Source organism: Chenopodium album, chromosome 26 (genome assembly GCF_948465745.1).
Source record: "Chenopodium album chromosome 26, dcCheAlbu1.1, whole genome shotgun sequence".
Taxonomy (NCBI): domain Eukaryota; kingdom Viridiplantae; phylum Streptophyta; class Magnoliopsida; order Caryophyllales; family Amaranthaceae; genus Chenopodium; species Chenopodium album.
The window spans coordinates 774,189-788,218 of NC_137859.1; the positions used below are offsets into that span (position 1 = coordinate 774,189).

General features: G+C 33.6%; 1 protein-coding gene across 2 annotated transcripts; it reads left to right on the forward strand.

The window, feature by feature from the left end:
• The first annotated feature begins 3,193 nt into the window (after positions 1-3,193).
• LOC145616640 (putative sodium/metabolite cotransporter BASS4, chloroplastic) lies at positions 3,194-11,533 on the forward strand. Of its 2 annotated transcripts, none has more exons than XR_014107671.1 (14): positions 3,194-3,442; positions 4,285-4,393; positions 5,168-5,275; positions 5,369-5,436; positions 6,602-6,680; positions 6,788-6,846; positions 6,946-7,014; positions 8,081-8,194; positions 8,493-8,514; positions 8,928-8,995; positions 9,344-9,429; positions 10,613-10,742; positions 11,015-11,154; positions 11,272-11,533. XR_014107671.1 is itself a non-coding variant. In XM_081671397.1 (14 exons), exons 1-14 carry the CDS (start codon positions 3,251-3,253, stop codon positions 11,344-11,346), a joined length of 1,281 nt encoding a protein of 426 aa, XP_081527523.1. In that variant the 5' UTR covers positions 3,194-3,250; the 3' UTR covers positions 11,347-11,533. The 2 variants fall into 2 exon arrangements, 1 of the variants encoding a protein (XP_081527523.1); XM_081671397.1 differs by having other exon boundaries at positions 11,053-11,154.
• The last annotated feature ends 2,497 nt before the right edge of the window (positions 11,534-14,030 follow it).

Below are 14,030 nucleotides of genomic sequence, written 5' to 3' on the forward strand. Positions count from 1 at the left end.
CTTTCAAGCTAATTATCTTTGTAGCTAGTTTGATCCCCAATGGCTAGCTATTAGCTTACTATTTAAATTATCAATTTATTATTTTTAAGTTAAAAACTAATTGACTTTTAGCATTTTCTTTTTGGCAAGTTTTATTCAAGCAAATTAGCTTGGCAAAGCTAATTTGCTTGACTAAGCTAATTACATATTTTTACTCCAATGGTCAAGCTAGTAGCTAGGGAATTTTTAAAATTACAAGCAAGTCCCTAACTACAACCATTGGAGTTGCTCTTATACATACACATTCAATCCCGATAAAGCTATACATACCAACCTCGAAATTTTACGAATGTGCACCTAATCGGAATTGACGAGTTGGAACGAAGTCACACGCTTATAATGTCAGCATTGACATGCCTCACAAACTGACCTTACTAAGACTCTAGAATGAGGGGTTTAAAATTTCTCATTCCGAGTCCTATTTATGACTTAAGTGGTAACATACCCACCCAAATATTTAAGGATGACTCTCTTGACGAAATGACGAGTCTACGCATGATAGAAACGCCAAATTATTAAATAAGAAACATTATAATAATGTATAAGTAGAAATTATCAAGGGGAATAAAAGAAAAAAGGACTAGTTTGTATGGTAGTTTATATAATAGTATGGTCTTTTTGACAAACATAACTATTAAATGTTTGAATTAGTAGTATGTTAGCTTAGTAGTTACCTTTCAAAAGAGTAATGAAAGGGATAATATAACTAGTAGTGGTAGTGGTGGTCATGTTATTAATATAAGTCTATGCTTTCATGATTATACCGCTTAATTGTTTCTTAACTGCTCATTTACGGTTGAACTATAAATGATTCACTTTCTTACTTAGGATTTGGTAGGTTGAACAAATCAAAGATGATACGAAGATATTGAGCTGAGATAAGTTATTATCCAATGAGATTGATACATTTGTTAGGCACTATATATATCATCGAAGTTAAAAAGAAAAAAAAATACTAATTATGAGTTGTGTGGCGATAAGTGTTAAGGTCAATAAACGGTGGTAATAGTATTGAATATATGTGTAAATAATGTCATTAAAATGAAACCCCAATTTTTTCAGTAAATCATATGAGTTTTTCAATAAAAGGTCTTATTCTTTTCACTTTTACATATTAATGTTCAGTAAAAAATAATTTAAATTTAGTAATAACAAGTTAAATTTAGTAATAACAAGTTAAATTTAGTAAAAATAAGTTAAATTTAATAAAATAGATATTAATCAGTAAAACTCGGTAATTTTAAAGTACAAATATGATATTAAATTAGCAAAAGTAAGTTTAATAATCATTAAAATTATTTCAATAAAAACAATGTAAGTTTCGTTATTTTAGAATTAAAATTGAAACATTTCAATTTGTTTGCTTGTTTCATAACAAAGGTAGATAATGTGATTTTTTTTTTTCTCTCTCTCTCTCTCTCTCTATTTTGACAACCAATAAACAAAATGAGAATTTAGTCATTTTAAAAACTAAGCTAATTGGTGATAGGAGTAACACTTTTTATGCTTATAAGGTATTATTTCTATCATCTTTCTCCAATAGTGTAAGACAACTCACATGTGGACAACAAGAAGGTTGAATTAATTAGTGAATATTGTCACACTGGACATAGCTAGTTTTGTTAGCTAGGAGTAGAGCTAAATAAAATTAGCCCAGCCCGAATTTGGGCGGAAAGTCGGGTTGGCCTTGGACTGGCCCGATTTTTAAAATTTTTGGGCGTGTTGTATGTACGGGTTTATGCAAGCACTTTTGGCCCAAAAGCTTGGCCCGCCCCGAGCATGCGTATGCGTTTTCTTGACTTGGCTTGGCAACCCTTTGATCACCTCTAGCTAGGAGTCTAGGATATGAACAGCTACACATGCTAAGATTAGTTGGTAAGAGAGTTCATCCAACTAAATACGAATTTTTAGTTTGATGCATAGAATGATAAATAGCAACAACGTTTTGCAGGATTTGGGCCTTTGTGGAGCAACTAGGCTTAATCAAAGGATGGGTTGAAATCTCTATATTAAATACTTTTGCCAAAAAAAAAAAAAATACTTTTTTCTTCACCTTATTTTTATTTATTGAGAAAAATAAGAAGTTTACATTAGATAAATTAAGGAAAATAAGTTAATATTTTGTTTTCTAAAGCTTGACGAATTACTAAAGAAGCGAAATACTCAAGGTCATAGTTTATACTCCATTTTATCAATTGCAATAATATAAGCTTTACTCTACATCAATTTTCAACAAAAATAAGTTTAGAGTGATCTAAATAATTGAAAATCAGATGAATAAAAAATAGAGGTGATCAAGGTTAGCCTGACCCGACTCGACCTGATTTTGGGCGGGTTTTGGGCAAAACTTTCCAGCCCGAAATCAGTTCGGGCCCAGCCTGACACGAAAAATTAATTTTTTTGGGCGGATTTAGGAATACGTTTTTACGAATATTTAGTGGATTCTTTTTAGGCCCAGTTCAAAAATTAGCCCACACGGCCCGACCATGTTGGGCATAAAAGTTCCTGTCCGATGATTGGTCCAACCTGACCCAATAAGTGGGCATATTTTTTAGCTTCGACCCGATCCAAATCCAGCCCTATCCGCTCAATGATCACCTCTAATTGAAAACATGCACTTTTCAATGATATTTCTGTTCACAGAAATAGTTTGGATTAGACTCCTATCATTGAAGGTTCCTCATCCTCATATCTCCCTTACCCAAACTTACCAAAATCTCATGGGCCGCTAAATCCAAAAACAACGTGTCATTTCCTTCTACAAAATATGGACCACCAGGCCTGTCCCCCAACTTTAGAGCTTGAAGTCCAATTCAAATCATTTACCTTAGCACAAACTTTTAAATAAAACGGATGTTCAGTCCGTTATAAAGTGACAATAAAATACGCAAAAGTTACACTAAAATGCATAAAAGTTATCCTGATATATATGAGTTATTTATGCTTCATTGATAAATTTGACAAAAGTAATACTAAATTTGACAAAAGTTACACTAAATCTGACAAAAGTGTACCTGATGTACAGTAAATTACTGAAAACCGGGTATATACAAAAGTTTTTCTTATTTTAATTAATGCCTTTATTTTCACACAATTTCCAAACAACATCAACAAAAAGTTGAAAAGACTGAAATACCCTCCACCTCACTATTTGGCACGACATTTGAGTGACCTCTCCTTTTATTTCACTTTCTCTCTCCTCAATCTGACAATGGCGGTATCAATGGAGGCGGGAACTGCCGTTATCCTCACTCTCTCTCCTCCTCCTCCTCCTCGCGTCGCTGCCATTTTCCGTCGACGATTTCCGATTTCTCTCCGAAAATCGTCGCTATTTTCCGGCGTTTCTCTCTCTACTCGTTCTTCGATTCTTCGCAATGCTAAATTCTCTCGAAGATGTAGTCAGGTATTTTGTGATTTTTGATTTTCGTTGTTCATCGTTGTTGCCTAATTCTGTGAATTTTGAGGTAATTTTATGATTTTAGGGTTTCGATTTCGTATTTTCGTTTATGATTGAAGAATGTGTGGTTTGATGTGTTAATGATTGTTCGCGGTGTTAGAACTTTGATTTTGTAAGCACAAAATTTCAAAATCTTAAGACAATTACATAATTCTGTAGAATTACGTGATATTTTGAGTGAACATTGTGAGAAATCTGTTTGATATTGCTATTTGAAGGATTTAGTATTGTAGTGGTGTTCCAGTGTGTAATAATAGTTTAAGAATTTAAGATTAGCTAACTTTGTGAAGGTGATGTTAGCTATACTACCTGAGCAACTTCCGTTATACGAGTACGTTTTACCATCGGTTGTGATGTCGTATTTATAAGCTTCATTATTCAAATTGAGTTCATTAGGATCCTTAGAAATCATATTTTCATCTATGATTATTATGAGCTAATGGAACATATAGGAGTAGTTAATTTGAAATGAGTGTGTGAGATTGGCTCTGAGTGTAAAACTAGTGCCAAACAAGGACCTAAAATATAACTTAGGAATTTAATTTAGAGTTGGTGAATAGTTTCGATGTTTGTTTCAGTTAGATTGGTGTATGGCCAGGTGCTTTATTATGCGGAATGATTGTCATTCTTGTTTTGAAGGTTTTCGAGGAAGTTGGGAGTACATTGCTGATATTGTACTGATAACATTGTTTATTGCTTGGAATTGTCTAGATATTAAGTGTCTTTTTTTCATTTTTTTTTTCCTAAAACTTGTGGCAGATGGGAATAATGTTTTGGTTTTGTTTCAGGGTGATGTTTATGGCAACAGCAATAACATAATATTGACTCCTACGCCACCTGTTCTAACTTTCATGAAAGGATTGTTGAAATTTGTGCTTTCTAACTTTCTGCCGCTAGGTAAGTTAATTTCTATGCATGAAGTATAAAGTTATTGAGAATTTGGAGTGATCTCTTCAATTGCATTTGACTTTTTCACCTGTATCTGGACTCATCTGAAATCAACTAGATTTCATTGTTGTTGTATATTGAACTTGTGCAGTTTATCTAAATTTGTATGAACTACTATGAGTATTTTGTAAAAATCAACTTATAGCTCACATTTATGAATTCAAAAGTTTGATCGAGTAAAATTTGATTTATTGATGGCCGATTGTAGATCTTCTCTGTACTTTTGTGTTTGTTGAATAATTCCTGATAGATGAAACTCTAATTACGGAGTACTAACAAAACTTTTTGCTAATTAACAAATTATGAGACGATAAGCTTAAGGGATTGGTGGCCTATGATGGCGTTTTCTAGTCTTTGTGCTAGTATATATACTGACTTTTCAGCTGGTTTTCATCATAAAAAAAAAAAATACAAAGCTGGAAACATCCTTAACTGTTATTGCTGCCCCTTAGATATTTTGGAATCTTGGCGAAATATAAATTACAAATTTACAAGTTTGAAATATTACTGGCCTTGTTCTGGCACATTACTTGTTTTATGCTTGCAAGTTGCAACATGCATGGGCTTCTACTCAGTTTGTCTCAACTGAGAAAACAGATAATAAATTTTTTGCATGTTTCCCTCTACTTCTAGCTCCTCAGTGTTTGAGCCCCTAGTAGTATCTTCCTGTAAGGCTGTAATATTTTGTTGTTAGTAATTACCCTGCAAACCAAATATTTGCAGCTCTTGTTGGTGGAGTAGCACTTGGGTTCTACAGTCCTGCATTGGGCTGTCTAGCACACAAATATTCCTTTTCAAAATATATCACCTGCTGGCTTTTCTTTTTGTCTGGTAAGCTTTTGTAAGTTCTGTATCATCGGATTCATCATTTTATGGTTTTGGGCAAAGCTGTCTAACTCTAACTCTGAATGCTTCTTGTTTCAGGACTGAAATCACAAGATGGTGATGTTAAAGAAGTTGTTGAGGCTTGGCCTGCTTTTTTGTATGGGCTTGTATGATCTCAATTTTCTGAATTTATACTGTATGTTGAAAGTTCTAACTCTTTAGATTTATTGTTCACTCCAGATATGATATGTCATTGGCTTGTGCACACTTGGCATTTCTTTTATGGTGTGAAATATATTAATATATGTATTTTCTTAATAATTTTGAAGTGGTGTAATGTATTCTTGGTCATGAAAATTTTCTGATTTAGTAGCACTCTCTCTGAAGTTCTGGTTGTGCTACATTTCAGGAACTTTTGGTGAGTTTTTTTTTTTATTTATATATATTTTTTTTAATTTTTTTATTCCCACTTAACTTTAAGGGTTTCTTGAGCTTATTTCCTACAAAGCGAAGAGAATATATGATTGATAAGAAAGTAAACAGAAAGTGCAAGTAGGATCTCTGTTACCAATTGTCTGAAATAGCATAAAGAGCTGATTATATTACGTTTACCTGTTTAATAAATAAGCATGAAATTACACTTAGTGAAATAATGAATTACAACACAGACAAATTATCAAACATTTTTTTTTTTAATTTTTAATTTTTATATATTTTAGTGCGTCTAATTTAGATTTTTTCTTTGCACAGCTGCGTAATTTCTATCTTCGTCCTTCCCGTAGCTGCTTTGTTCTGGCAAAAATTTGTCTCCTTGTGCATCTTCTCAATTTCCACGTGTGGAGAACGATGCTTTAACCTGAGTAACTTTAATTGTGTTTCAAATAAGACGTCTTAAATATTGGAGTCAAGTGAATTGTTATAGATGACTTTACCCTTTCAAACCATGGTTTATTGGATGTGCTCTAAATTCATGCTTCAATTGCATAGTTCCACTTGTAGGGATTGAGAGAATGTATTTCAAAATCTTAAAGATTACAGAAATCTGTAAAAATTGTGTATACATAAACCTTTTGACCTTTTTTTTTAAAAAAAAAAAATAAAAATACATTTTAAAGTTTTATGTGAAGCTGGTGCCAAAATTGCTTGTTATTATAATGTGGTCTTATTGCTAAGAGGCTTGTTTAAGGATCATCTCAAAGTAATTGTATATGGTTAATTTCTTTCACATTTTGGCTTCAATTTTCCTTAATATGTTCTCTAACTTTTTAAAAATGTTGATGATCAAGGCTTGGGGAAATGATGTTTATCACTGTTTTTTTTGTTATCTTCTAGGCTTCCATCCTGCTGATCTGTCCTATCTTTTCAAAGCTGATTCTCAAAGTTCAAATGGTACCTCAGGAGTTTATTACAGGCATGTATTGGCAGAAACATTAAATGCAGATGCAGTGTATAAGTGCTTATTTTAGTCAATGCAATTGTGCGATGCAGCTAACTTTGTTTTTATGACTCATGGGACAGGTTTGGCGATTTTTAGCTGTATGCCTACGGCGTTGAATGGAGGAGTAGCACTTACACAAGTATCTTATTGAGACAGACATTGAGTTGATCTTTGATTGTATGTGCTATATTTAAGTATCTGGTAGTAATGTTAACTCTTATCTTTTTTGTGACACCAGCTTGTACGTGGGAATTCTGCTTTGGCTCTTGCGCTGACAGTAGTATCTGTTCTTTTAGGCATTTTGACTGTAAGATATACTCTCCCTTAGTCTCCCCTTTAAAAAATAATTTAGAATCTCTGCTGCCGTTCTGGATTTCATTCTATCAATAAGCATCTGTATATTCACTCATCCCCTGTCTGAATCTGAATTACCTAACCCTTGGGAAAGCCTGTGTAGTAGTAGACTAGTAATCTCATGCATCAACACACATCATCTATGTCTTTTTGAGTTTGTTTATGTTTCCTTCCTTCCCTCTCTCTCCTTCTCTCTGTCTTCTCTTTTTTTCATCTTTTTTTTTGGGGAGAGGGGGGGGGGGGGGGGGGTAACATTGAGCAAGTGTTTGGAGTTGCGGACTTTGCTGTCCTAGCTGATTACCTGTCAATGGATAGGAGAGAGCCCTGTCAGTATGTGCTTATTTTAAAAGAAAGTCAACCACCGTGCTGGTGAAGCAATATGTGATAGTAACAGAAACCTTGTTAAATGACTAAATTGAGTTATATTTGTAAGTGAAATGATTTTATAAGGTATTTCCTATGTCCCATTTATGCACTTAAAACACAAAGTATCACTTTCAAAATCAACATGAGATTTGGATTGAAGAAACTTGATTTGAGCTCTATGTGTAAGTAGTTCTTGAACTTAACGAAAAACCTGGTTATGATCTTTAACGCTACCAAAGTAATGCAGGCTGATGCAACCAAACAATACTCTTTGTTTAGTTACAATCTACAAGGAGCCTTTTTCTTACGTTTGACTTAAAGGATTCATAATTTCACATGCTCTCATCCATACCTATAACTTATGTTAGATAGCCAAAGGGCTTCAGTTTTTTTGACATTAACATCAATGTTAATCCAATGCGGCAATGCCTTTATAAAAATGTTCTGCATGGCGGGGTAAACAGGTGTCAAATACTCAAATGTATGCTACCTTACTTTTGCTGTGACAAGGAGGATGTTTCTGGTTGACTCATGGTCAGAAACCAGCAAGTGATTGTTATCTCACATTGATTAGAATCATTGACATTTTAGTGCATCAGGTTGATAATTACATTGTATTCGAATTTTTTTTGAAATAAGCTTTTGAATTGTAGGTGCCGCTCTGGATCACAAAACTATTTGCTGATGGATTTGGTGTAACAATCCCGACTTGGCAGCTGTTCCAAAGTCTTCTTCTTACCCTTATAGTCCCTCTCATTCTGGGAAAGGTTATTTCTGTTTCAGATTATGGTTTTTGGTTAAAATTATGAAAATTCTGTACATTTGATAGTGAGAAAGATTATTTGATTGTGAAGACTGCCATTTATTTTAATTTTGATGATTAGCTGTCCTATAATACCTACTTGCTTGCTTCCCCTTTTTGGTGGAAGCCAAACTTTCATGCTTGATATTGCTATCGTCCTGTTTAAGATATCTAAGAAATGTCAAAGTTTCTTTCCCAACAGTAGTATAAATATTTTATATAATGGTGCATTATGTATCTGAAGTTGACCTTTTTCTTTTCAGGTTTTGCGGAATTTATTTCCTGGTAAGATTTTCTCTGACCTTAGGCTGGGTTCAGCATGAGTTTTGGGGTTGAATTTAATAAGAAAAGGCTATCTTTTGTTTTTTCTTCCTTTGGGTCTGGGACTCTGGGATGGCTACATGGAATATTGCTGATGAGATACTGATTTTTGATAAAAAATTGTTCATGCAAGTGTGAAAGGCTACGTTCCTCTGACTCTAAATTTAAATTCATGAAAGATTTAGCCCTATGCAAGTTTGAGGGTGAGGTGAGGTTCTGCAATATTTTAGCTTTGGTTTAGGAGGAAATTTAGGGAATTAGGCCTCTTTAAAGTATTCTCTAAATGGTAGAAAGAGAGAGGTCAAAGGTGTTCACATAATTATATGTGGATGGCTCTTTTCCATTATGTTTCTTTCAATACTTTGTTGTTTTAACAGGTATGGCAAGGTATGTTGAACGGAATGACAGGATTTTCTCGTTCACCACTTCGATTCTCCTTGCTTTTGTAAGTCCTGAATTATCTTGTTTGTGGTTCTTTATAGTTTAAATGATGTGGGAATGCATGTGATACTTTTCTAGGAACATAAAATGAGTCAAATAGCATATGAAGTCTTTTCCATGAGAGTCTGAGACATTAATGTACAAAAGTTGGGGATCTATGTGTTTTACAGGGATGGCTTGAGCTTCATTTGGAAATTTTTTAACACCATGGTTTCAAAATGGAATGTTTTAATTCTTGAACTTAGGTTATTTTCCTTTTGAAAATATTGTGGTCAAGTTTGTGTCTGGTTTTTTTTTTTTTTTTTTTTTTTTGGTAGTTCATATATTGAGCTCTCTTTTAACCATGATTCAGTTTCCATGGATGCAAGTCGGCAAGTCACGACAACTGCTTCTGATGGTTAAGCCTGCAATCTTTGTTTGTGCTATTGTGATCGGAATGTGAGTACATTTTTCTTAATTGCACTTGCTCTTATGTTTCATATTCCGTAATATGTAAGATAGTATTTGACTGTAATTTAGGCACTGCTGGATTGAAGTATCTTCTGGCCATCATTATCCTTGTATTATGGTTTTTCTCTTATGAGTCTTATCTACACTGGCACAAACACTATTCTTTTTAGAGGTCTGATGTCCTAAATATGATCATATATATTCAATAAGGTGCAATTATGGAGAAAATGTTCTGTACACCCTCAAGGCCTCAACATGAAGTGTCAATCCTCTAGGTTGAAATTGATTGAAACTAATGAAATGCATAAGCTCATCCATTTAAATAATAGAATCAATATTTATTTGAGGTGTTGGACAGAAAACCATATGATTGCTATCAGTATCATTGACTGTCTTCCCTTGCCTACATTTCCCCAATACAGTTGGTACTTGATAGTAGCTTTTACATTCTGAAGGTTTTGGGAAAAATTTGCAAATCTTCTTGAACATATTTATTCTTTCTCATTCAAAACCATTTTTCCTGGACAGATAATTAAATACATAACAGCTGTGTTCTTTCTCTTTGTCCTTCAAGACATGAATCTCTTGGGTACTCCTCAAGATCATTGAATAGGGGACCTTTTTTCATTGCCTTCTCCAATCTTCATTATTGTATTGGTTTGTCATCATCTCTGCTTATTTGCAAGCACTGTAATTTTGGAGGAAATTACAGTTAATTAACAAAAGGTTATGAAACAGCCACAGCTTCAATCTCTATCAACTGGTATCAAGTTCTGTTTCACTACTCCATTTTTATGGAGCTATTCAGCCATCCAATAGTATATCACTGACTCCAGGCCCAATCATGCATTGTTTCTTTGTATGCCATGACCCATCTAACATGTTATCAAAGAATTTTAATCATTCTGAACAGGAATTAAACATATTAGACAGCATGGAACTAGTTATTTTCTTTAGCAATTACTATAATTTCAATCAACGAATATTAATTAATTTTGTGAAATTTCATCCTTGTAGCTATGCTTTTACCATTTGGTACTTGTAAATTTTCATCGTATTTGTTCCATGACACTTTTCTTACTGAGTGCTCATTCATGTGTGTGTACTACTTGTTCTGTTGTCCCAAGGCTAAATTGTTGAATATTAGGTTAATTAGTTTTCTTTGCTGCAGACTTATACATCTGAGCTTTATAGTTTTTAATGCCACCTTGGTGAGAAGTTTATCTGTTGGATCAACTTCCTGGAAACCAGTATTTGAGAAGCAAGCAAATAGAAGGGCTTTAATGTTGGTTTGCAGTCAGGTTGGTTGATATTTATTGGTTTCCATCTCTACAGTGTACTTGGATTAGGAGAAATTTTTTTAAGCATTCCTCTAACTCATCGCTTCTCATACATCATTTTTTTTTATTTTATTTTTTTTATTTTTTACATTCATTGATAAATTGTATATGTAAAAATTTGGGGGAGGGGCATAGACTCTGTTGATTGTAAAGATATGCAAGTGGATGATTATTTCCATAATTCATTGTGCTTAGGTTTATGCTGATTTCTTAAGTGATATGTTTTGTTATAGAGATCCTTGCTCATTGCAACAGCTATGTTTTGTTATAGAGATCCTTGCTCATTGCAACAGCTGTGGTGGAGCAGCTTGGAGGTGTGTTAGGTGAAACTGGCTTGCTGCTTCTGCCTTGTGTAGCAGCTGATGTGAACCAGGTACTTTGCCCAAACTGATACCTTTATTTAATGTAGTGATTGATGCTTCCTATTTCTTATTTACGAACTGAAGAATTTTGGAGTAAATTTATAGTCATTTTTGTACCATGTGTGTAGATCATAATTGATTCACTTCTAGTTAACTTCTGGCTTCGAAAGGATGAGCCATGCGACATTGGGAAGAATACGTGAAGCTTTCTTGACAGAGTATATTGATTGCTAAGTTCCCTTACATCTCATTTTTTGTAAAAAGTAAATAAATGTATACTAGGAATTTTTTTAGATCTTCAGATTCATATATTCTTAATTTTTTTCATAATTATACGCAGTATTTTTCCTTCTATTAGTTACAAGGACCCTCAGTTGGCCTTTTCAGTTAGTCAAGCTCACCAAGGGTATATTTTGGCTTTAGTAGAATGTTAGTGTGAGCTTGTAAACTAGACTCGTTGACCCCAGACTTTGACTGGATGTCTCAAAGGACTGAAATTCGAAATCTGCACTGAGGAATTCAAGTCACTTATTAAGGATAGTTAGCGTGATATCAGAGTTCATTCTTACCTCTTAAGAACCCATTTCTTTTATAGTTGACCTCTCTCACCTGAAATTAAAAATCATGTTTATAGTGTAATTTGAACAAGTAATTTGACAACCAAATTCAGATGAAGAAAGCAGTTAGTATAAGTGACTATTACCAATGTGAGTGACTACTCATCAGGATTGCTCAAGGTCATAAGAAAATTATTGTCAAAGAGTATAAATTTAGCATGGCATTGAACAAATTAGACACTCTAGGACATAGCATAGCACCCTGTAGTAGATATTGAATTATTGATGGCTAAGTTCAAACTTTAGGGTGGGTCTTGATGGCTACCACACTCTAGGATTGATGTTGAACACTTGAAGGCTGAGCTTACAATACTTTAGTGTATACTCTTCCGATTACAGATTATAATTATTAAGAGTGTGAGTCTGAAAATATTTTGGTCTCTGGGTCAGTGAAGTTTGGGCTTAACTGATAGTTAGAATTGTTTTACAAATAGGCTGTAATGCTATGCATAATTAAGTTTCATTCATTTAAAATCAGTTGTGTGTGCTTAACATCTTGACTTTAAATCGTTAACGTTTGGGATACATATTTTCCAGATTTTTCAGTGTTTTAGGTGGGTGAAGTGTAACCTTAGAACTTCACACTTTGGCGAGTAAAACCTGGTTTTTAGTTAGACTTGGAACTCTTAGGCTTAAAACAGAGTAGAGCTTTAAATTTTAATTTAAACGTATCAAGAATCATATCAATACTGTTATAGTTTAGACAATGACTTGGCCTCTTAAGCTTGGAGAAGACGAGTATTCCAGGCAATAATTAGATGAAGTTGCCATGGCCCACTATGTGATTAATTATATTAGCATAATAAGAGAACATGGTTTGATTGATTCAGTGCAAAATTATTAGCCTCTTGTTTGAAAGAAGGCAGAACATGATTTATTAATTTAGTCTAGATCTATTAGAAGATTAGGGCTAATGTAGCCTAGAAACCTATCTTTGCGTTAGCTTTAGAGGCTTGTTAAACATAGTACTGCTTTTGTGCCTGCCAATCTTTTCAGGATTACTTTACTGCTATGTAGAAATATTGTATTTAAAGTTAGCCGGGAAGGAGATCCAGGGTCAATTTTTTTTTTTTTTTTTTTTTTTTTTTTTTTTTTTTTTTTTGGGTTAAAGAGTTCGGGGTGTACCAATGTTGCATGCACAGGTTGTCATGAAGGTTACCCATCTACCCTAGGTAGATAGTACTTCATTATGTTAAGTGTTGCTGAGTTTATCTCCATATGTATAACCTTTTATGATAACATAATCAAAGGTACTAATGGTCAAAGTATGTGTTAGCAAACATGTCTAGTCAAACTGATGTCACTATTAAAAAAACGAATGAAGTATTATATATAGGATGATGATATAGGATAATCATGAAGTATCTTATCCTTAATCTCAATGGTTAAAGAAGATGAAGGATATTAGCTTATAACATTCTTTTTTTGCAAAAATACTGCAGTATATATATATATATATATATATATATATATATATATATATATATATATATATATATATATCTTTTATAATAAATGATCTCTGTGGTTAGTTTTGCTTCCTAAGTTGTAAAAAGAAGCAACAGTTTGATATGATGGAACATGGAATAAGCTGGTCAAGGTTCTGGCTGATATGTTCCCAATTCCCATTTAGTAATTTTTAAAGCCAGTACTTTTAGAATTGAAAGTGGCATTCCAAGTAGGTGTTTAAACTATAGCATATATGGGTAGATTATTTTTATTTTTTTAGCACTCTATGATATCTTGTATTTATAAGGAAAGGAGTGGACGATACTGTACGAAGATCATTTATTTATTTCCTAGGAATCTTAATATGCTTGCTTTTTTTTCCTGGAATTTGTGGCTTCGGTGTATAGTTTATTTTAAGCATTCTCATGATCAGCATGACTTATGTAGGACGGATGCTTATAGGAAGAGCCACTATGCTTTTAGAATGCCTTTATGCTAGTACTGCTCCTTAAGTTGATGATTTTGGAATAATAAGCCTATGAAACTTAAGTTGCAGATTACAACTTGAGACACAGCATTTTACTTAACCTTTTCTCACATTCTGATGGCTGTGGCGGCCACATAATGACTTTGTTTAATTATGTTATTTTTTGCCCCTTTCCTTTTTCTTTAGTGCTCATGCATTTAAGCATCTCAACTTCCTAGACACCCCAAGAAACTCATTGTGCTTGATTTGGCTAGCTGGATGGTCACAAGTCCCAAAAACACCCTCGTGCCCAATTTTTGTTGCCAATAGATTAGAGTGTTCACTTAGCTTGTAA